At 56.2% G+C, this 26,053-nt stretch overlaps 1 protein-coding gene across 3 annotated transcripts in view; it reads right to left on the bottom strand.

Moving 5' to 3' along the window:
• Positions 1 to 502: 502 nt before the first annotated feature.
• Positions 503 to 26,053, bottom strand: part of OSBP2 (oxysterol binding protein 2) — a 131,917-nt gene continuing 106,366 nt past the window's right edge. For 2 of the 3 annotated variants that reach the window (XM_037166805.2, XM_037166807.2), the window contains 11 exons: positions 15,894 to 16,089; positions 15,185 to 15,302; positions 13,151 to 13,202; positions 12,864 to 13,010; positions 11,857 to 12,102; positions 9,403 to 9,523; positions 9,026 to 9,129; positions 8,854 to 8,949; positions 8,588 to 8,772; positions 2,167 to 2,393; positions 503 to 2,046 (listed from right to left, as the gene is read on the bottom strand). In XM_037166805.2, coding sequence (XP_037022700.2) covers positions 1,901 to 2,046; positions 2,167 to 2,393; positions 8,588 to 8,772; positions 8,854 to 8,949; positions 9,026 to 9,129; positions 9,403 to 9,523; positions 11,857 to 12,102; positions 12,864 to 13,010; positions 13,151 to 13,202; positions 15,185 to 15,302; positions 15,894 to 16,089 — 1,638 coding nt within the window. In that variant the 3' untranslated portion in view covers positions 503 to 1,900. The remainder of the gene's footprint in view (positions 2,047 to 2,166; positions 2,394 to 8,587; positions 8,773 to 8,853; positions 8,950 to 9,025; positions 9,130 to 9,402; positions 9,524 to 11,856; positions 12,103 to 12,863; positions 13,011 to 13,150; positions 13,203 to 15,184; positions 15,303 to 15,893; positions 16,090 to 26,053) is intronic. The other variant, XM_037166806.2, reaches the window with a different exon arrangement.

Raw genomic sequence — 26,053 nt, 5'->3', positions numbered from 1 at the left:
GCCCCGCTGCCGGGACTCACCAGTGCCTGCCTCCACCTACAAGGGCAAGCGAGGCCCTGGGAAGGAAGCAGGGCAGCCTTGGATCCCACAGCGCCCGGGTGTCAGGACAGATGGTTAGAGGTTGGCTCTGATGTCCCTGTGGTGCCCTGTTCCACTCCAACCCCTCACCTGGAAGCAGTAGTAGTGGGAAGAGGACCCACTAGGCCAGATCAGCTTCCCAGTCCTGGCAACTAGTGATCTGGGTTGCTTGGCAACCTAGGCAACAGAATCTGCTAGGATGCTGACTCAGCCCTTACACATTTTTCTAAAAAAGCCTTTTCTGGCCCAGACGCCATCCCATTAGGTCTTCACCCCACCCCTCCCATGCACACCAATGTCCTGCTGCTCAGAATGGGCAGAGTAAAGCCCTGTGCTCTTCCCCGACGCCATCTGTGGGCTGTCACGCGTGCTCTTGCATCACCCCTGCTCCACCCAGTCACAGATTCAGGGACAGGGCCACGGAAAACGCCAAATCCAAGGTTTTTATTACCGGTCAGAAGGCGCTCACCACAAACAGTGTTGAGAAGAGGTACAGTGTACAGTGTACAGCGCTGCCGCAGGCCCGGTGGGCCGCCTGCCGCCCTCTCTGGAGTGGGCCCCCTAAGGCATTTCACAGGGTGGTGTTTTCACGTTTTTTTCCTTATAAAAACAAAACCAGTCCTGGAGTAGAAAGAAAAACCCTGTGGTGGATTTTCAGGACAAAACTGAAGTGGGAAGGGTTGGAGTGGGGGGTACTAAGGGTTGGGACAGTGGCCACAGAGGCCCAGTCCCCCCACTGTTGGCAGAAGCCACCGGAAGGGGATCCAGGGAGAGGGCGGGGCGCAGCCGACAGGAGGGCCAAACTCAGACGGGATGAAGCCCTGTCTTCATCATTTTTTCATTTCCACATACCATAGAAATTTAAGCAAAATAGCTATTTTATGTATATTTATATATTATATATATATAAATCAGGCAAATAAAGGGTCCAGGGATGCTGAGATGGGGCCTCCCAGAGGTGCCTGAAGCCAAGGCCAGATGCTAGGTCTCTGGTGCCTAGGGCAACACCCAGGCTGAGCTGAGGGTTTGTTCTTATTGCTGATTTGGGGCCTGGTTCTGGGGTGAGGAGCACCTGCAGGCCCTGCCCCCAGCCTTTCCTACCTCTTTGGGGCAGAGGAACAGCCTCTGGATGGCCAAGGCTAGGTTGCCCTCAAATCATGGGGGCCCCTCAGTGTCCTCCTCCTCCGAGGTGGCTGTAGCTCCAGAGACAACCTGTGCTCTCCTGGGCCCAGCGGCCCCTCCCTGTCCCTTCTCTGTGGGTTCTGGGGGGCAGTCTTGCTATGTTGAGCTACAAAATACTCTGGACTCAAAGGGTCTTTCTGGCTTCCTGATGTCTTAAAAAGAAGGGACTCCTGCCAGGAAACTTTTGTGGCAAGGAAGCACACTTAGAAAGTTGTCTACTAAGTGCTGTACTAAAAATATTTACTAAACATCTTGGCTGGAAAGAAGTGGAGATCATCTTTTCTAAAAAAGTGGAGAGCGGCTCCCTAGGAGGCGTCAGTTCCTCCCTGGGTGGGGCTGGTGACAGGGCCGTCCAGAGCCCGGGCCAGCTGCCTGAGTTGTGGAAACTGGGAGCTGGGGCCGAGGGGGCCCAAGTCCATAATGAAGGGGCACAGGAGACCAGGGGCACTCAGGGGCTGGAGAGAACCCGGCCAGCACTTCCTCCTAACAGGGTGGGAGCCCCCAAAAAAGTGTTTAAAAAAAAAAAAAGGAAAGGAAAAAGGTGGGGTATGAGGGCCGTTAAGTACTAACTTGAGTGCATTCAGTATAAGGGGGGCCAGGCTGTGCAGAGCCTGTATTTGCCGGGGGGCAGGGGTGGCGCTCAGAAGATGTTGGGACACATGTGCCAGTCCTGCTTCTCCTTGGCCTCCCAGTAGCCGCCCTTGTACACGCAGGCCGTCTCCCCGGTCAGCGGGTCCAGCCTCTTCTCGAACCACAGCGGTGTGTACACGTCGGCCTCCTTCTCTGCTGGGCAAGCACAGGGGGCCATGGCAGGCGGCCCCTCCCTCACCCACCGGGAACCCCGTCCAGGCCCCCGGGCACCCCTTTCCGCCCCCCTGGGACACCCCCTTCGTCCCCTGGCCTCACCATCCTCCATGCCGCATCCCCGCGAGCAGGCCTCCAGCCGCCGGCGCCGGGACTGGCGCTGCTTCTCCTCCAGCCGCTGCTTCTCCGTGTTGGCCTCGTCCCATTGCCCCTTCTCCATCAGCCGCTGGTCCGGCCGCAGGCGGCTGTCGGTGGGCGCCACACCATCTTCGTGCTCGTTGAGGGTCAGGGCCAGCTCGGAGAAGTAGTACATGTTCTCCGCGTTCTCCCTGCGTGACGCACGGCATGAGCATACCGCCCCCCTCCGCGGCCCTCTACCGCCCCCGGGCGCCCCTGGACCCCGGTCCTGCCCCACTGCGCCTTCGGGTGTGCGCACTGGAGGAGCCCCGGAAGCCCAGCTGCTCCCTTCAGCTAGAGCAGCTCCTCCCCGCACCACCATCTGCGTCTGTTTTGCTACATTATACTTCTCTGAGAATTCTCCCGTTTTGTTCACTTTTTTTGTTTATCAGTGTGAAGTTGTTTCATAATATTCTCATTACTATTGCTGTGATGTCTGTGATGTTGGTTGTATGTGCCTTCTCTTCTCAATGCAGGTTAGAGTTTTGTCCATTTTCTTCATTGGTGGGAGATGAAATTTAGTTGGCCCTGTTTTAGGGTTTTTTTTTTTCTCATTGCTTTTGCTTTTACAGTCCTCCTCCTGCCTCGTTGAAGTTTATTTTGCTGTTCTTTTTCTCACCTCTAGTTGTCTCAGCTTTTCTAATACGTGCACTTTGAAGTCTGTATTTCACACCATTTTTGGTCTGCATACTGGCAACAGCATGCAGCTGTAAATGTTGTCTAATTTCCGTATCTTCTTTGACCTGAAGAATGGTTTGGAAGTATGCTTCTTAAGCTTACGAGGATTTTTCTAGTCATTTTCATTTCTAGCATAATTGCCTTGGAGTCGCATAGTATACTTGGTACAATTTCAGTTCTTTGAAATTTGATTTATGGTGCATGATTTGGTCGATTTTCACAAATGTTCCATGTGTTCTTTGTATTCCATACATGTTCCATGTGTTCCATCCATGTTCTTTGACTAGTCCCTGCACCTTCTTCACACCATTATCTCCTCCCCTCCGGTCACTGTCAGTCTGCTCCATGTTTCCATCCTCCCGACTTTTAAAAATGTTGCTGCTTCTATCCATTTGCTGCGTCTAACCATTTGTAAGAGAGGTTGTGTGAAAACTGCCTACTTTGGTTGCAAATTAGTCCATTTCTCCTTATATTTCTACCAGCTTCTGCTGTATATATTTTGAGGCTATGTTATTAGGTACAGGGTACATTAAAATTTAAAACGCATCTTCATGGTGAATTGAACCTTTATCATTATGTCCTTCTTATCTCAAGTCTTTTTGTTTTAAAGTCTGGTTTTAACCATTAATATGGCCACAGTAGGTTTTTTGGCATTTCTGTAGATATACCTTTTTCCATCCTTTTATTCCAATCTTTATTTTTTAAGAACTATCTCTTGTAAACCACGTATAGTTAGATTTTAAAAACTTGTCTGAAGTCTAATACCTCTAATGGAGTTAAATCTATCTAGTTTTTTCTTCTCTTTTTTTTTGACCTCTGATGCACAGCTATGGGTTACTCATCGTCCTTGGTGCATGACATCCTCTCTACTTGTATTAATGCAAACTCCCCACCCTAAACCAAAGGGGTAATCCTGCAGAACGCCCGTCGGACGGTGTGGACAGTTCGCCAGTCCTTCCCCTTCTCAGGCAGCCCTCAGCAAGTCTCCTGGGCTCATTCCCTCGCTTTCCTTTTAGTAAAATTTTACTGCCTCTTTAAATAGTCTTAAGTGTGTGTGTGTGTGTGTGTGTGTGTGTATTCATATATATTTTTTTTACATACTTGTTTTTAGTTGTAGGAAAAGAGTATCATGATGTATTTAACTTTCTAGGACTTATTTTTTAACTTTTATCGATAATACTGCTTAAATTTATATCGTTGCCAACCTGCTGTGGTTCATTTGTTTCGACTACTGTATAATATTCTCTCCTGTGAACTCATCACAATTTTTCCTCCAGTAAATGTAGTTGTTTCTGAGCTTTTGCTGTGGAGTTAACTGTCTTGTGCATGTTGCCTGTTGTACACTTGCAGGACTTTCTCTGGAGTGCACACCTCGAGCTGGAGTTGCTGCGCTATAGAGTCTGCGATGTTCTCCTTTAAGAGGTGAGGCCGACCTGCTTGCCAGTGTGGTTGTACCAAGCACCAGTGATGGCTGAGAGATGCTGTGGACCCACATCACCTTCAGTGCTTGATTTTGTCTGACTGTCAGTGTTTTGAATTAAGTGAAGGTAAAACAGTATCTCACTGTGGCTTTGATTTGCCCTCCCTCGATTATCAATGACATTGATCATTTTCATGAGGCGACTGGCCATACATGCTTTTCTTGTTCATGACTATTGTGCTTTTCCCCTGTGTCATTTTTATTCATTGATTAGAAGTTCTTGATATATTTTGTTATTTTTAATTGTGGAAAAACACTTTTTATATATTTTGATGCTAATCGTTTGTTGGGTATAAGTATTGTGATTATCTTCAAGTTTTTATATTCTTTTCACTTTTTAAAAGTTTTTTTTAAAAAAAGATTTTATTTTTAGAGGAGAAAAGGAGAAAGAGAAACATTGAAGTGAATATATTCTACCTTTTATTAGAAGGTCCTTGGTGGTCTCTGATAGTATAATTTGTGTTCTTTCTTGAATTATACCTTTTGGCTGTTTTAGTGTGCAGAAATGCAGGTGACTTTTGTGTATTAATCTTATATTAAGGCACTTAAGATACTTTTTTTCTGAGTCTATGGAGATCTGTTATTGTGATGAATTAACTTTTGGATTTTCTTTTTTTTTTAAGAGGTTTTTTAAAATTTTTTAAAAAGATTTTATTTACTTATCTTTAGGGGGGAAGGGAAGGAGAGAGGGAGAGAAATATCAATGTATGGTTGCCTCTCGTGTGTCCCCTGTGGGGAACTGGCTTGCAACCCAGGCATGTGCCCTGACTGGGAATCGAACCACAATACTCTGGTTCGCAGGCCCAATCCACTGAGCTACACCAGCCAGGGCTTGGATTTTCTAATATAAAACCATCCTTGCATACTCAGGATAAACTCAACATAGTTGAAGAATGTTATCCTCTCTATACACAGTTGGGTTTTCTGATGTTTTGTTTTGGACTTTTGCTTATATATTCCTGAGTAAAATAAGGTAAAGCTTTTATTTTCCTACTACTCTCTTAGCCTGGTTTGGTATAAGGATTACCCTGGCTTCATTATAAGACAGCAGAATATTTTTTTCTATGGTCTGGAAGATTTTATATAAAATTAGAATAGCATCAGGGTCTGGCACAAATAACACCCCCTTTTTATTATAAAATCTTTTATTACAAAATCATAAGCATGTAATTCTGTAATATAATATACTCAAGCACACCATGTGACATTTTGGGTGAAATGTTCAAATTAAAACTATAAATTACTACACCCACATTATTAGCCTACCAGCCATACTCAAGCAGGCGTTACTTTTTCTGGATCCTATATTTCTTGAAAATTTGGTAGGATTCACTTATAAAATTATCTGGGGTTTGTGTTTTCCTTGTGGGACTTTCAAGAATATTTATTGATTTTAGAGAAACATCGATTTGTTGTTCCACCTATTCATGCATTCTTTGGCTGACTCTCGAACCTGCCCTGACTGGCCTGGCCAGGGCCCCTCGTGGGAGTTTTAAAACTGCTGCTTCAGTTTCTTAAATTACTCTAGGACTATTTATAAACTTTATTTCTTCTATACTCAGTTCTTATAAGTGATTTTTTTAAAGAAGTTGTCCTCATCTGAATTTTCTCTTTGTGCTTTACATGTCATATGAAACTTCTAATAATAATATTTATTTCTACATTTTCTCTTAGTCAGTCTTGCCAATAGTTCCCATCAGTTTATTTTTCAAAGAATCAACTTTTAGCTTTTGAAACTTCTTTTACTTTGTTTCTATTGTATTGATGTTTGCTCTTTCAAAGTATATTTTCTCCTTTTCTTGGGTTTGTATTTTGAATTTTCTTTAATTCTTAGGATAGAAACTCAGAAAAGAAAAAAAAAACCTCAAAATTAATGAGCTTATATACCTATTTAAAGTCAAAACATTCTTTGAAAGTATTGCCTTTGTTACATCCAGCCAGTTTTGTTATCTTTTCATTCTCATCCAGGTATTTTAATACTTCTGTTCAAATTTATTTTCTACCCATAATTTATTTAGCAACTTAAAATACTTTCCAAATATGTGGGGATTTTTTGTCATCCTTTTTTTTTAATGTTGTTGTTCAAGTACAGTTTTCTGCTTTTTAACTGGTGACTTTCATGTATTTATTATTCTTGGATCTATTTCTGCTGTGTGCATTTACAGTTTTTATTTGTTATACTTTTAAAAAAATGTTTGAGAGTGTGTTTATTAAAGCTGGGGAGAGTGAAACAAGGAAGGGCCTAGGAAAGCAGTGGCAACAGGAGTGAGCCGAGGCGGGGCTGCTGCCAGCTCCCTGGGGAGTCAGAGAAAAGGGGCCTTGGAGACGGTTCAGGGGGTCAGCCTGGGATGAGCTGCCCATTGCTGCCCTGGTTGCAGGGACCTTCTCTCTCTCCCTCCCTTCTAATAAAAAGTTAGCGTTCCTTCACATCCCTTGGTGCCCTTCTGTCTCCCCGAACCCCATTTTGTCATTATCTGTACCTTCAATTCTGGTTTGATACTGGCACATTTCCTCTTTTTCTTTTGTATATTGCAGCCCTGCTGGTGTTTTCTCCCCCTTTTAACGTACTGTACTGGGTACCTTTTCCATTGTGCGTCTTAGGGTATCAAACCTGTGGAGGCTGTTCCCTGAGGACATCCTTTTCTCGTGCACTCATATAGCTTGGAGTGATAGCTTAGCTGGATAGAAAATTTTACCTTCTAATTTCTTTTCTTCATTACTTTGCATATTTACTCCAAAACTGGCTGTTGAAAAATCTGATGTTAATCTGATTGATTCTTCATCCTTGAAATCTTTCACTCCTGTCTGGAAGCTATCAGAATTTTCTACTCGGTATTCTTAATTTCCAGTGTAGTGTGGTCTCGGCAAAAGTCTTCTTCATCTCTTGTTCCTAAAACTCTATAGGCCCTTTCAACCCGGGGTCTTTCATTTCTTTATTTTGGAAAATTCATCTCCTTTATTTAACTATCGCTCCTCTTCATTTCGTTATCTACTGAGATCCAAGTTACACATATTACTTTAGTGAGGACTTTACAAATCACAATATGCAAACTTCATGCACATCCTGACCCTCCTCTTGGGCAGCACGAGGGTTTTCAAGAAGTTTCCTTCCGTTTATTCCTCTTGACTTAGGTGATTGCAGTTACACTTTACATTTAGGTGTTAAACCCCACATTATTATTTGGGTTTATTCAGTGTTCACTTAGGTTCACTTAAGTTTCTGTTCTCCATTCATACATCGTAGATTTGCCACCTGGTATCAGTTTCCTTCTGCTGGAGGCATGTCCTTTAGTGCAGGTCTGCCGTTGGCAGAATGAGTTTTTATTTGTTGGAAGATGTCTATTTCAACTTCTGGCAGGGTCTTTACATACATGGAAGAGCTCATGTGACTGTCCTCAAGCTCCTATTGTTGCCACTGAGGTGACAGCTGTGTCTGCTGTTCCTCAAGTAGTAATGTCTTTTCAAAATCTGGCTGCTTAGTATTTTCTTTTTTAAGTCATACCAACAGTTTCACTGTATGTAAATTCACGTGTGGGAAATTCTCTGCTGTCTTCCCTTCAGATAACGGTCTCTTCCCTTCCAGGCCAGATCCCGCTGTCAAACTGGACGTCCGCAGGGACACCCCGGGGATCCGGTGGAGGCTGTGCACTGTCACAGGCTCAGGGCTGCCAATGTCACTGCTTCAAGGACTCACTCCCGGTTCCCAGGCGGTAAGCCTTCTCGCTCCAGTGTCTTCTCTTTTCCAGGGTTGTCTCCTGGTTCTGGTTTCTTCTGACCTATGTTCCGCTGATGGAGTCCACTGAACCTTCCTGTGGCGTTCTCAGTTTCAGTTACTTTTCTTTAGTGCAACTTCTGCTTCACTATCTTTGGAGCTTGTCATACCACTTTTTATAGTTTTCTGTTTCTTGGTTTTCATTCATTGGACCGTGGGGACTCCATCCCACAAACTGTTCGCAGCCTCTGCAAAGGACTTACTACCATCGGGTAGTGTTACTGATTTACAGTTGGGTGTCTGGCTCCCACGCTGGCATGTCACACAGCACTGCTGTCCCCCACATGTGGACTGAAGCCCTTGGACCCCCAGGCCGCCTGCTTCCTGTCTGGCCGGGCAGAGTCCCTTGCCTGCCCACTGCCCACTTGCCTCCTTCCCTTCCTGTCCTTGCCTGCTCCTCACCCAGCCCCACTCACGGCAGCGGGTACTTCTTCCACAGCGGCTTGGCCGGCAGTGTCTGGTACACGGTCTTCTGCTTCCCATCCACGCTGGGGCTGCTGGGGCCGCTTTGCACGACCTTGGCGCACTCCATCTGTTCATCCCACGAGCCAGACAGCACGTACTGGGCCTTCCCCTGGCCATCGCTCACCACGCCTGTCACCTGTGGACATTGGCAGGGTGAGCGGAGGCACAGGCCGGCTCTGGGCCAGCCCCCAAGGCTCTGAGAGGTGGCCTTGCTTACCTTCCGGGCCACCTCTTTAGAGAAGTAGCTGTAGGGTAGGAACTTCAGCTGGCACCGGTCCTTGGTCTTATGGTTCACAATCTCAATGTCCCCTGTCTGGTGAGGGAGGGTAGTGAGTGGTCAGTGGCCTATGATCGGACCACACCCCCCCCACCCTAAGGTGCCCTGTGACCTGGTCGATCCAGAGCTTGCCCACAATGATGTTGTGCACAGTTGAGGTGCTTTTCCTCCACACGTAGTGATTCCCACTGGCCTGGAATTCTAAGTGGATGGCACCTAGAGGTGAGATACGGGGTCAGGCGCTGTGGCCCACGGTGCCAGGCCTCAACCGGCCTGTTCGCCTGCAGTCCCAGGGTCCTGAGAGCTGGCAGCAGTATTCATGCAGATGGGGAAGGGGGCACAGGCCAGGGAGGCACCCAGGGACCTGGGGGAGGGAGCAGGGAAACTAACGTCACCCCTGGAGGCCCCAAGCTGGCTTCTGGGTTTGGCAAAACCCTCCCCCTGTCCAGAAAGGCTGTCTGCCCTGGGGGAGCACAGGGCCCAGCTCACCCAGCGGCATGATGGAGAGGTATTTCCCCCGGAACTTGCTGGAGATGGTGATCTCCTGCCAGAGGCTCCAGCCGTTCTTGGAGGACACGTAGTGTGCGGCTGACGGAGGGTGGTGGCTCACCTGAGACCAGGCCCACAGGACGTGAGTGTCTGCCGCACATGGGCCCAGACGCCCAGGTCTGCCCCCAGCCAGCCGGGGACAGCAGGCCAGGCTGCTCCTCTGGGGACCACAGACCCGTGGAAGGCCCCCGGGAAGGACAGTGCGCCAGGGGGAGAAGCAAGGGCATGGCCGTGGGTGCAGCCTGGGTGGCCGTCCTGTCTGTGCTGTGGTCCTGAGACTGGGGCTGTGAGGTGGGGGTGATGACAGAGCCTGTGCCTCCGGGATGTCCTGTCACTGGTGACGGGCTGTGCCGAAGGCTGATAAAGTGAGGGTGCGCCTCTCTAGTGAGGGCGCCTGTGCCCACTTCCCAGCTGCCCTCCCCACACCCCCCCAGAGGGCACGTCTGCGGTGCTGTTCCAGTGACCAGGCCCAGGCCGAGGGAGCCACTTTAACTGAGGGGCAGAGTTAGGGCCCTGCCTCCGGCCAGCCTGGCCCGAGGGTGGGTGTCCGGGTGGGTGACCTGCTCCAGGCCTGGATGGTGGTGCCGTGAGTTCTGCTCACCCACGCCAGGCCCCCAACACCTCCACCCATTCCTCTCACAGAACTGGGCTCCGCTGGTCCCTGTCTCCTTGCCAGGACACCCTCCCTGTCTGTCCTTCCTCATTTCCGTGTGGCTCCTTTGGTCACAAGGTCCTAGGGTGCAGCCTCACCCAGCACTGAGCCGTGCCCCACAGCTGCCCACGGACGACACTACTCAGACTGCCCAGGGCTCCTGATGCGCCCCCTGCACCTCTCATCTCCGTAAGGGGCACCGCCGCTCTCTTCCTACATCTCGGGAGCACAGGCCAAACCTGTCACCCATTCCCTTGCGCTGGCTGAGTGTCCCTGAGCCTGCCTGTTGCCTATGGCCCAGGGACCCCGGTGCCTGCTAGCAGACTCAGGGATGTGACCCCAGGGGCTGGGGCTCCCTGTCATCAGTTCCATCTCAGGCAGGCATTCTGGTCTTTCCAGCTGCTTTACCCCACGTGATTTGGAGTTGGCCCTGCCCCTCCTTCTCATGCACCTGATTTCATCCTAAGCAAATCCTAACTGTTCTTTCTTCAAAATTCATCCAGAATCCACCCCTTCCCAGCCCCCATGTCCCCAGGCCACAGTGCATGGTGCAAAGTCTCCCTGCTCCGCTCTTATGCTTTGTGCTCTCCGCTCACCACAGCAGCGGGGGGACCCTGTGACACAACTCAGGATGTCATGCCTCCTCCAGCCGCCGGTCTCCTGGCTGCCTGCCCATCTTCCTCTCCGCTGTCCCTCACTGTGTCAGAAAAACTCATTCCGTGACCACCCCTTACAAAAATAGCCAAACCCACCCGACAGCCATAGCCCCTGCCCCATGAGAGCAGTCACTTCCCAGCTGGCTGCACCCTCAACACCTGAGCAGCCCTTGGCATAGTGTGGGCACCTGATCAACTCCGCTGAACAAAGTGATGCATTCGCTCACTAGTTCAGGCCAAGAACCCGGGGTCATCCTTGCTGCACCCCCCCCCCCCGCTTCACCCTTTCTGTCCACATCTGGAGCATCAGCAGAGCCCTGGGCTCTACCTTAACTGACGGGCCTGGGCTCTGCCCTCGCTGCTCCGGCCGCCGCAGCCGCCTCCTGCAGGTGCACACAGCAGCAGTGCCCGCCTTTCTGGCTCACTGCCAGCCTGAACCATCTACTTTCTGAGCTCATGCCCAGCACACAGGAGATGCCTGGCAGTGGCCCATCCCGGGTGCCTCCCTGCACACCTGTCTGGATACTCTCAGCCCCCACAGAATTGCCCCTCTTCACAGAAGGACACCACAGGTCAGTCTGAGAGGCCACTGCTGACGCTCCTAGCTTGAGGGCCTGGTTTTGGCCCTGTCCCAGGGGGAGACAGTGTCTCTGCTGGGGAGGCACGGAGGGGGAGGGGAGCTGACCTCATGCCAGGAACGCTGCGTTCCTCACACTCCAGGCCACTATTATCACTGACCAGGCCCCAGGTGCAGGCTCTTCCCTGCCAGCTCAGTGGTGACTCCACACCCTGACCCTGTTGGACTCCCCAGCAATGCCCTGCAAATGTCCCCTGACTGCTGCCCCTCGGTACCTGGCCAGGAGAGGAGCCTTCCCCGTCCCCATCCTCCGCACACTGTCCTCACCAAACTCTCCTCCCACAGTGGCCCTCACCGTGTCCCTGGGCCCGCCCCAGCTGCCTGTCTGGACCTCAGCTTGACGGCCCCTTGGGCATGGGCAAGTCAGGGTCAGAGGCTGTGCCCCGCTGGTCTCATTCTGACCCCCAGGCCTGGCAGGAGCAGCTTGGCCGGAGTGTGAGCGGCCTCACCTGCTCGCAGAGGGAGCGCAGGCCCATGTCGTCGAGGCGGTCCAGCTCGAAGGTCTCCCCCAGCATGGGGTTGAAAGGCTTGGCGATGCGGTGCACGGTGGTGGAGTAGGAGGACACAGAGAAGGCGGCCACCAGGCACATCTGCTCCACCGAGCTGGTGCAGTGCACCGCCTTGTCCAGCAGGTGGTGGTACTCCAGGTCCTCTGTCAGCCGCTGGAGCATGGACAGGGGCTCGTTGAAGTTGACCTGCAGGCAGGCAAGGGAGGGGGTCAGGCCGGCTGAGACCGCTGCTCCCAGCTCAGGCCTGGGGTTAGCACAGCGCCCTTGCCTTTCTCCGATGTTCAGGGACATTGCTGCTCAGATGACACCTTCAGGGGCGTTTCTCTGACGACCCCATCTGTGTGCCTCCCGAGCCCCACCTGCCTGCCTTCTCCACAGCCCTCACCACCTCCCAGCCCGCTGTGCCTTGCACACTTGCATCACGTTTGCTGTCAGCTGCCCATCCTACGACAGAAACACCAGGAAGGCCTAACCTGGAGCCCCCGACTCCTCCCTTGTGTAGAGGCTGTGGTGGCCAGGCAGCAGGAGCAAGCCCGTCCTGCCCTCTGCCCACTGTGTGACCTTGCTAGAGGGGGCACCGGGGACAGCTCCTGGCACAGGGGAGGACCAGCCTGTCAACACACACGGCCCAATCCTGCCATTCCCCGTCTACGAGGTCAGGACAGCAGGGACATCGTGAGGCCCCATCAGGTGCAGCAATGCTCTGGGCGCCCCCAAGTCTCTGCTCAACACAGCTGCTTCCGGGCTCCTTCCCTCAGGGCCGGAGACCTGTGCTCTTGGGGGACTGTGGCAGTGCCACTGAACGTGAGCGAACAGTTTGCCCGCTCCGCAGGTGTAAAAAAATGACCCTCGGGGCTGCCTGTGTCTCACACAGGCCATTACTTCTTCTCTACACACAAGAAAACAGCCCCGGGGACCCAGGGCGGCCACCCCGGCTGAATCCCTACCGGCATGGGGATCTTGGAGAGCTCCCGGCCAATGCAGTTCTTCATGATGCTCCAGAGATTAAGGCTGTAGTTGGGCTTGTCGGGGATGCGGGCACGCCTCTTGACTTTGGGGGGGCCCTGGGGCACAAGTGAGGCGCAGTCCAGCACCTGCCAGAGAAGCAAGAGTGTGTGTGTCAGCAGACGCCAAGAGCACTCCCAGGGGTGTCTGCAGGCCAGCTGTGGGCCGGACTGTCCCAGGGGTCCCAAGCTCAAAGTGCCAGCCACCCTCAGGTCACCCCCTCACTCACATTGTCTGCCGGGGTCCATTCCACAGAGCTTGTAGTTCCCCCCTCAGCTTTTCTGCAGGAAACACAAAAGGCAGGTTATTAACAAACCCAGCGTCCTCCCCAGGATGCGGCTGCCTTCTATACAGACCCTGCAGAGAGGTCCGAGGGGGCATCTCTCGATTCAGGACACTCATGTGAGGCTGCAGGACCCCCAGGCAGGGATTCGGAGGGGCTCCTGCTCACTGATGTCTCACAGCGGCAAAGGCTGGGGTCCCTGCACACGGCCTCCAGCTAGCCCAGGACCAGATGAGGCCGGGGGCAGTCCCTCCTCGAGAAGACCCTCCTGGAGTCCTGAGGGCCCTTTTGTCACAGATACACCTCACTGTGTCGTCTGCTAGTCTGACTCCCTCCCTAGATGGGCTCTGGAAGGGCAGGATGTGGGTCTGAGGCATCCCCGTACCCATGATGACTGGGGTGGATGGTCAGCCAGAGCAGCAGGGGCACTGTGGCTGACGGCCCCAGGTCAGCTGGGATGAGGGTCTGGCACTCATCAGTCAGGGCCTCAGAATGGGAAGGGCTCACGCAGGTCACTGGGGGAAGTGGGGGTGCTGGGGAGCACTCAGGGCCCGTAGGCAGAGGACCTGCTACTGGCCAGCGTGGCCACAGCACAAGGGAGGGACGGCTGTGCTGGGAGGGTCACCTGCTTGCTGGTTGGGTGGGAGCAGAGAGGCCTGGGGCTGTGGCCGAGGTATGGACATTGCTGGGGAAGGGGCAGGAAGGAAGCTGAGCCCTGGGCCTGCAGGTGCAGGTGCAGAGGGCAGGGAGCCCGAGCAGGACCCTTCCAGCTGCAGAGCCCAGAGGGCGCCACTATTGCCTGATGAAGTGGAAGGAAGTTCTGAACGGCCCAGCCACATTCATCTGGGAGGCAATACAAGCACCTTTAAAGCACTGGGAACTGGACAGTGATTCTGAGCTGGAAATACACAGCTGATGGGACCAGAAGCCCCATGAGGGGTAAGAGGGATAACAGCCCTTCCCCTGGAAGAAACCATGAGAGGAAAGGGGTGAAACACCTGGATCCGAGAGGCAACAAAGGAGCGGCCAGGGGTTCTCCCCAGCCTGCTCTGTTGGACTGCAGGTGGGGTGTAGGGGGCAGCAGGAATCCTGCAGTTCCTCCTCCACTCCTGGGCAAGCCCGGGAGGCGCTGTGCCTGTGACAGACCCCATGGGTAACAACGGCAGTGCGCAGCACAGGCTGCGTCTGTTACGTCACTGTCCCCAGGACTTGGCTCCTTCAGTAGGGCCCCAGATGCCTACGGAGCTTATCGCCACCTCTGTGTCCCCCAACCCCTTCCACACTCACCAAAACTTGTTTTTAGGACCTTGAGCAATTTGATTATGAGAATAAAGATCCTAATGAGGACAAAACTCCCTATTATATTAAAATGACCAATTCCAGCCCCAGCATGCTCCCCTCTGGCCTCGATCCAGCCCACCCGCCTGGCTAACACCTCGCTCTGCACACATGTAGCAGCAGGGTCACCCCATGGGCATGTCCTGGGGTCCCCACAGAGTCTGGCAGTAGGGCTTTCAGTGATGATCAATGTCCCAGTTGTGCATTTAGAAATATTCTAAAGAGTGGGCTTTTGTGAACAACAAAACATGCTTGGAACTAGAAAATAAAAGGCTTTCTGCTTCTCGTCTGTTCTGGAATGCCGAATGCCCAAGTGGTAGGTAGAGGGGGCAGCTGGGCCCCTGTGTGGCCTGAGGTGAGACGGAGGGAGCCCGGCCCAGCCCCAACCCCACTCCAGGATGAATCTGGATCCGGCCAGCGCCCTGGTCTCCATTTCCATTTAACATGAAACCCGGATACAAACTTGACTTGGGCATTTTTGCCTAAGGAATGAAAGAGCCCATCAAAGCACAAAGGCCATCAGGACCGAGACCTAAAACCCCACGTGCAAAGAGGAACAGATGGAGCACAGGACGAACAAGGCAGGGACGGCAGACCCAGGAGAGGGTCCCTCCAGGGCAGGTGTCCCCCGGGAGAGCCCACCTGTCCTCCTTGGCCGCTGTGATCACGGTGATGAAGGATGTGGAGTCTTCCATGGCATCGAAGTACTCGGTATCCTCATCTTCCTCACTGTCCTCTTCTTTAGGAGTCAGGAAGCTTCCTGGGGACACGGGCAGAGCTGCTGCCTCAGTTGGCAACTTCACAGAACTCGTCTCACCCATCTGGGGAAGCGATCGCCTGAAGGGCCCCACCTCCCTCTTCTGCCCTTCCCTGCTCTGGTCACTGGTCACCGGGTCCTGGTTGACTAGGCTGTGGCCGCCTCACTCGGTTTTCCAGACTGTGCTTTCCTCTCCGTGCTCTGGCGCGGAGGCCTCCTTCCCTGCAGAAGCCTCCCCTGACCTCTCAGTAACGCTGGTCGGTCTGCCTGTGGCCCCGCTGCCCTTTCTGCCCTCCCCAGGGTGCCCATGACTCTCAGCCTGAGGTGGTCACCTGGCAGCCCTACCACAGGGGGGACAGTTGGGCTCACTGAATTTATCTTTTGAGGACTGGAACCTAGACATGAGGAGACTTGCCATGTGCGGGCAGGCACAGGGAATACAAAGGCACGGAGAGGCTGGCCAGAGTCAGCCACAGCAAGACCCAATGTGGGCCCGGCCGGGGTAGCCAGTGGGCAGAGGGGGAGGCTGAGGGCGGAGTGGACAGAGCGCGCTCACTAGTCGATGGGCAGAGTCCCACGCCCTGGCCCTCTCACCCTCGCTGAAGCTCTGGGTGGGGTTGGTGGCCCGGCCAGGGATGCTGCTGCGGAAGGCCCGCTCGAGGCTGTTGTGCTGCTTGGCCAGCTGCTCAATCGTCTCCTCCAGGTGGACGCGCTGCTCTTGCTCATACTGCAGCGCACGCTGCCATTTCCGGCTGTGTGTCTCCGCTAGTTCCAAGAAGTCCTTGCAGGCCTGGGCGGGAGGGAGCAGGGGACTGTGAGCACAGGGCGTGTCTGTTCCTGTCCTGTCGCCCCCCACCCCACCTCCACAGGGCAGTGAGGAAGACCCTGGGGTACTATCTCCCCTCCCCTCTCCTTCCCTTCCTTGGGTGGTCAGGAACAGCTCTGCTGCCCCCTCTGGCTTTCATGGAAACACGGGGACCCTGGCTTTCTCAGAGCCAGCCTAGGAACCGCTCTGGTTGGCATTCCACAGTCCCGATGCCACCTGATAGCTCCAGAGCCAGGTGTGCTGGCTGAGGCCACCCAGCCTGCAGCAGCTAGGGACGCTGGCTTTTCATCAAGAGTGGGGCCCAAGCTCTCAGCTGTCACATCCTCAGTGTGTGCCAGACCTGAGGTCTGTCATAACCCCTGTCCCCACTGGGCCCCAAGGTGCCCCTGGCAGCTCAGGCCAATCCCTGGCTTTGGCACAGAAGGAGGGAGAGTCACTGCGTTTGGCTATACTGCCTGGTTCACAAAAGTGATGGGGTCTCGTCTGGCGGAGGAACTGGGACTGGAGTTACCCCAAAGTCTGTTACCACACAAGGCTGCTTTTAAGGTTCCCGTTTCACACCTGTGGCCCACTATGACATCCAGATTCCTGGCGGCCCCACCACACTCTGACGCAGCAGGGGTTGGTCACTCTGCCCCTGTCATCACAGTGGATGGGAGGACCGAGGCCTCAGCTGTTGTCCCCGGAGGGCGTCAAAGACCAGACTGGGGACCTCCGGATCTGCCCTTTCTGAACTCCCGACCGGGTGAGGAAGGACACATTTCCTCGGCCCAACCTGTCTCAGGTTCTGGCTGCCCCTCCCCAGCGCTTCCCTCCCAGACCTCCAGGCACCAGCCACGGGGCTCCACGCACACCACACGCTGTCTGACCCTGAGCTTCAGAGACGTGCTTTCCCAGAGGGTGCAGGGCACACGGACCCTTGCCTGTGGCACAGGGACAGCACCATCCTAAAGGGCCGCTGTGAAGAGCCAGGCGATGTGGAGACTCCACAGACACTCCTTGGGGGGGGGGCGGGGGGGCCCTGCCAGCATCAGCACCACACCCAGCGCACCTGCTACCCCACGGTGGCGCTCAGACCTCTCCCGTGCCCCCCAGGGAAGGGCCCTGACCCCGCTCAGGCCCCTTGGACATTCCCCTCCGGGCCATGTCACGTCTGCAAAGTCAGCTTCTCCAGTGACTGTGTCTGTTTCTCTTTGTCCCACGGAATCCCCCAAACTCAGCAGCTGGCCCAGCACGCCTCCCCTGGGGAGGTGTCCTGGACGGACCAGCACCCGCCCACGGGGCAGGCTCCTCATGGCTCTGTGCCAGCCCCCTGCCTGTGCTCGGCTGGCCTGGCTTAGCAGAAAGGACCCCATCCCGGAGCTCCAGAGGGCTGGCTGCTCAGCTGGCCCCGGGCACATCACTTCTTTAACAAGCCCTCTGGGCACCTGTCCTCCATCACCTCAACCCCAGCAGCCATGCAGAATGTGCAGGGTGAGGGCTCCTCGCCCTCCCCCCATTTTGGAGATGTGGAAATGGAGGCCCAAGGAAACCAGTGAAGTACAGTGGGAAAGGCGCGGTATCAGGGACGAGGCCAGGTTCCTGCACAAGCCCCCCACCCTCTGCACTGTGTCCTGTCTGTGGGACGGAACAGTAATGTCTGACCCTGTGCTCACGGCTCCCGTCTCCTCATCCAGCCAAATCCTCAAGGTGGAAGGAGGGGTATCCCCATCTGATAGGGAAACAGGGGCTCAGGTCCCAACAGCTCCCCTGCAAGACTCTGGGGAGGTGTATTCAGTGCACTTTGGGCCTCCCAACCCCCCAAAAAGGTCGAGGATGGCCATGCCTAAGCCACCGTCACCGGCTTTTCCAGAAGAGCCACAGATTTATACTGACAGGCATCCTGGCATAGGTTGGGGGTGGGGAGACCTCAGGGAAGAAATCTTCTCAGGCACTTAGGCCCTGGGGACGGGAGAGCCTGCGTCCAGGGCGGTCCGAGTCTGGGGCTACTGGAGTTTGCGAGTTGCGGATCTACAAGGCTCACCTGCTGCTGCGGAGCTGCACTCGCTGACCACCATGCTATTTGGGGGCCCGCGGGGGGTGGGCCTTGGTGAGCCCGGTGAGGCTCGGCTCCAGGCCTGACCCGGCTGCTGTCTGGCTTGTGACCGGCAGCCAAGGCTCTGTCACCCTGGGCCCTACAGTGGCCTCCACCTCGCCCAGTCCCCATCCCTCCCCACCAATGCAGGCCCCAGGGCGGGGCCCTGACAGTGGACACGGGGAGCACCTGCACCAGTGGCCTGACTATAAGGCGCCTCTTTGTTGGCTGTGCACCAGTGGGTGTCAGAGGCGATGGTAGTGGGGAGGCGGCAGACAATCGCTCTGGGTGGAAATGCTCCAGACCCTTACAGGAGTCCAGGGAGATGGGTGGGCAGGGACCCCTGACCCCATTCCACAGACAGTGAAACTGAGGATTTGAGGTCACACAGCAGGAGATGGCCAACCTGGACCCAGAACCCAGGGCCTGGGCCTAGAGCTCGGTCCACCCCGAGCTGCTACTTCCATGAGACTCCTGTCCCACTCACCCCTTTCCCATGGCCCGAAGCTTGGCCCCAGGGCCCAGTCACATTAGTTTTGGCTCCTGCCCCCTGCTTGCTAACGAGGGAGGAGCCCTAACACGGGAGGGCGCTGGCTGGCTCTGGGACTGGCTCAGGCAACTGCCAGAGCAGGTGCGCTGTGCTCCTCGCAAACTCCACAGGAGGTTTGGTGCTGGTGGAGGGGGAGCACCCTCATGTCCCCGGGTGGGCACTGGGCACAAGGGACACCACTTCAGGGAAGCCCCTTGCTGGGTCCTCCTGTCTCCCCTGAGACTGAGGCCCAGGGAGAAGGTGCTGCCCAGGCCAACAGGGGGAAGTGGATGGGATCCCAGGTCTGTCTGTCCCCAGAGCCATGTCTCCCGTGCAGAGCCGGGGCCCGTCTGCAGGAGGCACAGCCCCCTGGCCTGCCTGCCTGCCTTGCAGTAGGTTGCAGAGGCCGCCCCGCGTCCCCCACAGAGCCTTCATGTGGATGCAACATGTGGGTGAGACACATGACAGGTGCTTTGTGGTTTTCCAGTTCTCGGCAGTCTGTGGGCGCCCTGCAGGTCCCTGACTGGCCTAGCAGCTGCACGATGCCATTGCCTCTGCCCTTGACCTTCCTTAGCTCTCCTCCATCGTGTCTGCTGCCATCCGTCCCTGCCAACCCCACACGGCTCCTGCAGCCATCTGTGAGTTTTAACGGGTGGGTGCTTTGCGTTCACATAGCTCGTGGCATTTACAACAGGACTTGGTAAATAGTCACTAACAGGAGTAGACCACAGTAGCCAAAGGTAATGGTAAATAATTCCCATGAACTCACCACAGAGGGTGCTTCTCTGGCCTCTGGGCTTCCTAGCAGCAAAATCAAAGTGGGCAAGATGATTGCAGTGTTCCCTTAAACCAGGGTCTCGAGATCTGGGCAGTTCTAAATGTTACACTTGTCTAAATGTTAAAACACAGCACAGTATTTGGCAGATGTAGCCATAAACAAGATGAGCCTCACAGGCACGCAACCCAGTGAGCCACCCGGTGAATGTCACCAAGTGCAGAGAAGAAATCCACGTGTGATCGTCAGACAGTGTCCACGTGCAGTGGCTGGGCCTCCTCCCCGGAAGGCGGAGCTTTCCGGATGTGAATCCCCTCTCCCTCACCCGCTGCAAGTAAATAAAACTCGGCCTTGTGACAACTGCATCTAGCTCTCCAAGTGGCGAACCCTTTGAGTTCAGTAACCCCAAAAAGACGAATTAGGCTCTTACCTCTACCCCCAACATTCGTGAGCTCTGTACTTTAGAATGACCATCTTCTCTTCCCAGGGAAAGTGCAGGTGGGCTGTATATGCCAGGGCTGCTGACAGCCCCTCGCTGACCTGCCCCTAAATCCTCTCCAGCCACCTCTCCTAGGGCGCCCCCCTCCCCACACCGGTGTGTATTCCCACCAGGCACACTCTTCCTCCCCTTCTGCGGCTCATCCCAAACACCCCCGCGTACTCTGATGCAGCTACCGTGGGCCAGGGCTGTCTGGGCATCCTCGCCAGTGCCGAGGCAGCTGTTTTCAGGGAGGCCAAGGGACTTAGTCCAGGCCACAAAGCACTATGTGTAAGGAACCAGGTGCAAGTGCCCCTGGTCCCCACCTGCAAGTGTCCCAGGTCATGGGACCAGCACTGCCACTGTTTATTTGGTAAAGCTGACTCCTGATGGCCGCCTGGGTGCCCCTTGAGGGCACAGGTGGTGTGGCATCCCGTGGCCTTGCTGGACAGCAGCGGGGGTCCAAAGAGGCTAGTGAGCAAGGGTGTCCGGGAATAACCTCATTCAAACCACAGGACCCAGCCTGCCTCGGCCGTGCCTGCCTCCCAGCCCCTGGTCCTGCTGCCGGGGACATCGCCCACACAGCCAGGGCTACTGGCTCTAACCTGGCTGTGTCACCTCCTTGTTGGGGATGCAGGACAGGCTGCTGCAGAGCAGCCAGGAGAGAAGAGAAAGCCCTGGGACAGCTGTGGCTTCCTTCTGGCTACTTGTGGCTGGACTGTGCACTCAAAGATCAGAGTGTCACAGTCGCTAAAGAGGGGGCAGGGCAACAGTATCTGGGGACTCATGTGGCTGGGCCTTTGCCACTGCCACCGTTGGGGGAGGTGGGGAGGCCATCTGCAGCAGATGAACTGCCCCTGCCACCCTGAGGGCCGTGGAAAGCCCGACTGTCCCCCCCCCCGCACCCCAATGCACCTACCTGGTATCCGCCCCCAACTCCCAGGGTTTCCTCTGGCGCTGCCACCCTTCTCGGGCCCCATCCTGGCCACACAGCCCAGAGAGGCAGGTGCAGGCCCGGCCTGCCACCTGCTCAGGAATGCTGAGTTAGTCGGTGTGCTATAGTTTGCTCACTAAGCTGGATTAGGCCTGGGGCCCAGCAGGGGCTGGTGGGGGGGGGGGGGGGCTCCCGGGGAGGGCCTGGCTGCTGCAGGCTCTGCACCCAGGGTCCCGTTGCCCCTGAGGCTCTGCCACAACCCTCTGAGCTCCTGCCTAGAACTGAGCAGGAGCAGCACCTGGGACACCTGAATCCTCCTGCCCACACTACACTTGCTCCTAAATCACGCAAGGGGCAGGGAGCAGGCAGAATAAGGAGCCCAGCATCTGGGCCCCTTGTGGGTGCTGCCTCACTGCCCGCCCTGGGTAGTCTATGACCCCCTGGGCCTTGGTGTCCTCATGGGACAGAGGGCTGAACCCCAGGACTCCTAAGGAATCCCTGATTCTGTGGCCCATCAGGGTGACTGTCCCCGGGATGGGAACGGGCTTCCAGGCTCCTGGCCCTGCCCCTTCCTCCCGCCCCCAGGGACGTGGAGAGGCTCCTTGAGACGGGGAGGCACGGGGCCTACGGCGCTGTGGGCCTCCCTCTGCGGGGAGGGCAGGGAGCCTACTAAGCCGCTCAGAGGAGAGTGAGAACCGAAAAGCCCGGCACAGAAAGGCGGCTCCCACATGGGGTGGGCCCTGCCTGCCCACGGGGGACCTGCCTTCCCAGAGCCTGGCCTGGTGGGAGGGGCCGTGAGGCTGCCCACCCAGAGGGAACCGGGTTGGGGCCGAGCTGTGTGACTCCAAGGGAAGCTGCTGCTGGTCACCCCCACGGCCGTCCCCACGGGGCAGCCTCTGCCCAGCTGTGCCCAGGAGGACAAACTCTAATCGCTTTTGCAGTTCCTAATCCTAATCCCGACAGTGACCTTGCTGCTCCCCAGACTCGGGCAGGTGAGCAGGGTGAGGGGTCAGCCAGCCGGGGCCCCTCCCTGTCTGGTGTGTGGTCCAGGGAAGCCTCCCAAGCTCTCGGGAGGGTCTGCGAGCCAGGACCCCACAGGGGCCGGCCCTGCAGCGGCTGCTTGGAAACCATCAGTCACTCTCCTGAACCCTCACTGCCCTCCTAGACAGGGGCATGGAAAGGGTGCTAGAAGGTGACTGGACATTGGGGTTGGCGGCCCCGGGACTCACAGAGGAGGTAGAAGGTGGGCCAGAGCCAGAGGTTCCAGGCTGGGCTCAGAGGTGCCCTGGGCCGACAGGGCCAGCTCGGTGACTGGCTCTGTCTCCACAGCACACAGAAAGTTCCAGTGACCCTGGTGCAAGGGCGGGTGGGAGAAGGGCTGTGTTTCCAACTGCAGCCAGCTCAGACCTGCCAGGTGTGACAGTGATGTGTCGGGTCTGCAGCAACACTCAGGCTTTGCGGGTCCCCAGGTGGGTGGGTGGCTGGGGCCAAGGTTGCCCGCCCACCATCTACCCCACTACGTAGATCCTCGTGTGGCCAGCATTGCTGCAGACCCACCTCCCACCGGCCTGTGATCCGAAAGGTGAAGAATCTGAGGCAGCTGTGTGGAGTCATGGTGTCCTGGAGCCCCTCTGTGTGGCCAGAAACTCACACCAGGGGACACCCCAGGGCCAACAGGGTCTCCCCCCCGCCCACTGAGGAACAGCAGGCCGGCCTCGGTACACACTGCATAAAGGCAGGAAGGGGCAGGGTGCTGAGGTTCAGGCCAGGGCTACCTGGCTCAGAGGCTGCCACGTGAGAAGGAACAGGGCCATCTCCGGCCTCCAAGAGCACGAGTGGGGCCCCTGAACCTGTGACAGCACCCTGGGCTCAGACGGAGGGGGTTCCTTGGGGTCAGGACCAGTCAAGCTGCCATTTGTGTATCTACCGCCCCCTGGGCCCGGGCAGCTCCCAGGGCTGGGCGGGCGTCTGCCCCTGCCCGCTCCTCACGCGGCACTCAGCACAGGTGGCCCGGCACACGCAGGCCCAGCCAGCCCTCCCCGACACCAAAGGGACAGTCACCGCCTCTCCCTGACGGACTAATGGCGCCAGGGAGGCAGCTTTTCACTTTGATTCAAACTTTAAAATAGCCCTTTCCACATTCAAAATAGCTTAGTCCTTGCACATAGAATAGCACCATCTGGCCACCAGTTTGCCGACTGATTTTAGACTGTTCTGGAATCTATTTTTATTCATCTCCCCAGGACTCAAATGAGCAAGTTGTCAGCAGCAGGACAGTGGTCGGCTGGACAGGAACCTGCCCGTGGGCCCCGGAAGCAGGAGGCGGGCAGCTCTGGGGCTGCACCATTGCTCCGCTTGGGCGAGTGCAAGGAGCCCCACGTGATCACCAATGGGGCTCAGAGGGGCCTCCGCGTGTTTCCAGCAGTGACACGCCTAGGGTCTGGGTCTTTAAATCTGTGATGCCCTGCATCTGAGCCTTGGCTCTAAACTGCTGTCTCTGCGTTAGCAAACCTGCTGCACCTGACCTCAACCTGTCCCCCCACCCCCCACCCCCGCCCCTGTGACCCACTCTGGCCTCTGCACAACCCCGCCCATGCCTCTGTGGCCCCTGCTCTGCAGCTTCTTTCAGCTGGAGTTGGAGCCAACTCCCTCCCCCTCCGGCTGCACAGGGCTTTCCCGAGTCCCTGCTGTCAGGGTCCACACCCCCGTCCTGCCCAACCGGCTCCACTGGAAGCACCAAAGAGTGACCCTCGTGGGCCTGCCTTGGTAAACGGGGGACCTAGAGCCCGGTGGGCAGCCTCTCTGTTTTCTGCCCTCACTGGGCACCTCGACCACCTCTGGTCTCCTGTGGGGCTTGCCCTCCAACCGGCTCTGCTCACTGGTTGGCTGCACAAAACCTGTCCCTGGGAAAGGGTCTGCATCCTGCCAGCATCTGTGGGACCGACCCGTGCGCGCATGGCCCGACGTGAGGGCTGGGACGGGGTCGGACAGCACCCCCCCCATTCTTCCAGTGGCTCAGGCCCTGTTCTTCCTGGAGGCCCTGTTCTCTCAGCCCCGGAGCAACCCCACTGGCGCTTCCCTCCACTCACAGCAGCAGCCGCAGCTTCTCTAGATCCTCTCCCCTAGGCCAAGCCACCACTCCCCTAGGCCTCCGCCTACTTGCCCCACCTCACAACAGCCCTTCTTCCAAGCAGTGGCCGGCTCTTGTTGAAATGTGGGTTGGACCATTCTCCTGCACGAGCCCCTCATCCAGCGTGGAGGGCAACGTGCTCTCTGTGCCCACACGTGAGGCCCCCCGTGGCCAGTGTCTGTCCCCCCAGGCGTCCCTCCCACAGTCACCCCAGCCTGCCTGGCTCAGGCTCTTCTCCCCACCTCCCTGCAGGCCCCCCCCACCCCTCCCCTCCCCTCCAGCCAGTCTGTGTCCGTGACCTCTTGCTGCATGCCCCAGCCTGCTGTTTTCTCTCTTTGCCTCTGACATGCTCCATCATCTCCATGGTTACAGCTCCTGGGCTTTGCTCACCGTCTACCAAGGGCCTAGGCCAAGGCCTGGCTGGACCATGGAGGGACCATGGAGGGACCATGGAGGGCCTCCTATGCCCCAGCGTCCACCAGCAGCCATGTGCTGCCCTGTCAAAGTGCTGGGTGAGGTGGGGGGAGAGCTGGGCTGACCTGAACTCAGGGTCACGTGGTTGGAGGGGTCGTGTCCTGGGTCCTGCAGGAGTCACCCGCTCTGCGGAGCCTCTCCCGGCTCAGTTGTGGGGCTGCACCGGGAGCAGTCTGCCTTGCTCAGCCCCACCTCTGAGGCCTGGAGGAGCAGCCGTGGGGAGACAAGCCCGGCGAGGGGCCCCACACTGCAGAGGGAGACGACCGCCACCTGCCCTGCAGTTCTCAGTGCCTCTGACTGGGCCTGTGGCTGCCTCTCCCAGGGCCAGGGCAAGAGGAGATGTGGGTGGGTGGCTTACGGAGGTCGCAAGGGCTCGGGACAGGGAAGTGGAAGTGAAAGCACAGAAACAGCACTTCTCTGGCCAGGCGTGGCTGCCTGGGCCTGCGGACAGGGCCTGCTCCCACGGGCCAGGAAGGGGAGCCTGGCACGGGGAGGTGAGGATGCCCCCAGAACGACCACGCAGTACTGCAGGTTCTTCTGTCCAGGGCAGCGGCCACGAGGCTAGAACTCAAGGGCCGCCCGCGGGGAGCTCAGGCCGACCAGAGAGCACCAGTGTGCTGGGCCAGCCGACAAGTGACGTGACCTTTCTGTACTCACCCTGGCCTGGTAACACCCAGCACATGGTCTCTCAGCCCTGGCCTGGGAGAGGCGGCCACATTCCCAAACAGAAGGTGTGGTGACAGGTGACACAGCCCTTCCCACACACCCCAGGGCCATCACTGGGGACGGCCTGGAGGCTGATGGCCATGATACCAAGGCCTCCCGCAGCTGGGCCTGTGACCCTGGGGCAAAATGACTGCTCTGGCCTCAGGGCGGCACCTGAATAATACAAATGACAAGGACACGGAAGCTGTGATGACACCAATCTGCTGTGGCTGCAGCAAGGAGCAGACCAAGGGGAAGAAAGTGGGGCTGGTTGCTGTGGTCACACTGCCACCTGCCCCGGGGCCTGTCTTAAAACCAGGGCACTTTGCCTCACCACAAAGACAGGCATAGGAAAAAGAATGAAAACTGAGTCTATTTTTTCTCACTTTATAAAAATTAATACCCAAAGCATAAGATAGTAATATGCACCAATGCCATTACCCTTCACCTTAAACCACGTGACTGGGCCAATGCGGCCACGTCAGGCGCATCTTGGCTGCGGGGCTTGCCGTCCCCACACCCGGGCCGGCGGAGCGCCTGCTCACGGGCTCGGTGTAAGACCCAGAGTCATTTCTAGTGCTGTGCGCTTCCTCCTAAGTGGCAGGCTAATTCACAGTCACCCAAACAGTGATCCAACCAGGGGACTGCCGGGCTGCCTTTGATCAGACTCACAAAACCGCCCACTAGGGAACTGTGCCCGACACCATGCGATTCATTCATTCGCTCCTGCATTCTTTCACAACCTGCTCTCTCTCATCTGCCGAGGCTCCTGTGTGCTGGGCACAGTGCCAGGCACGGGCGCCCCGGGCCAGTAGGATTGCAAGGGAGA

This window comes from Artibeus jamaicensis, unplaced genomic scaffold (assembly GCF_021234435.1).
Source record: "Artibeus jamaicensis isolate MK-2021 breed Jamaican fruit bat unplaced genomic scaffold, CSHL_Jam_final contig_525, whole genome shotgun sequence".
NCBI classification, from domain to species: domain Eukaryota; kingdom Metazoa; phylum Chordata; class Mammalia; order Chiroptera; family Phyllostomidae; genus Artibeus; species Artibeus jamaicensis.
Note: the sequence above shows the minus strand (reverse complement) of the source record. Positions and strands in the feature narration are given on the sequence as shown.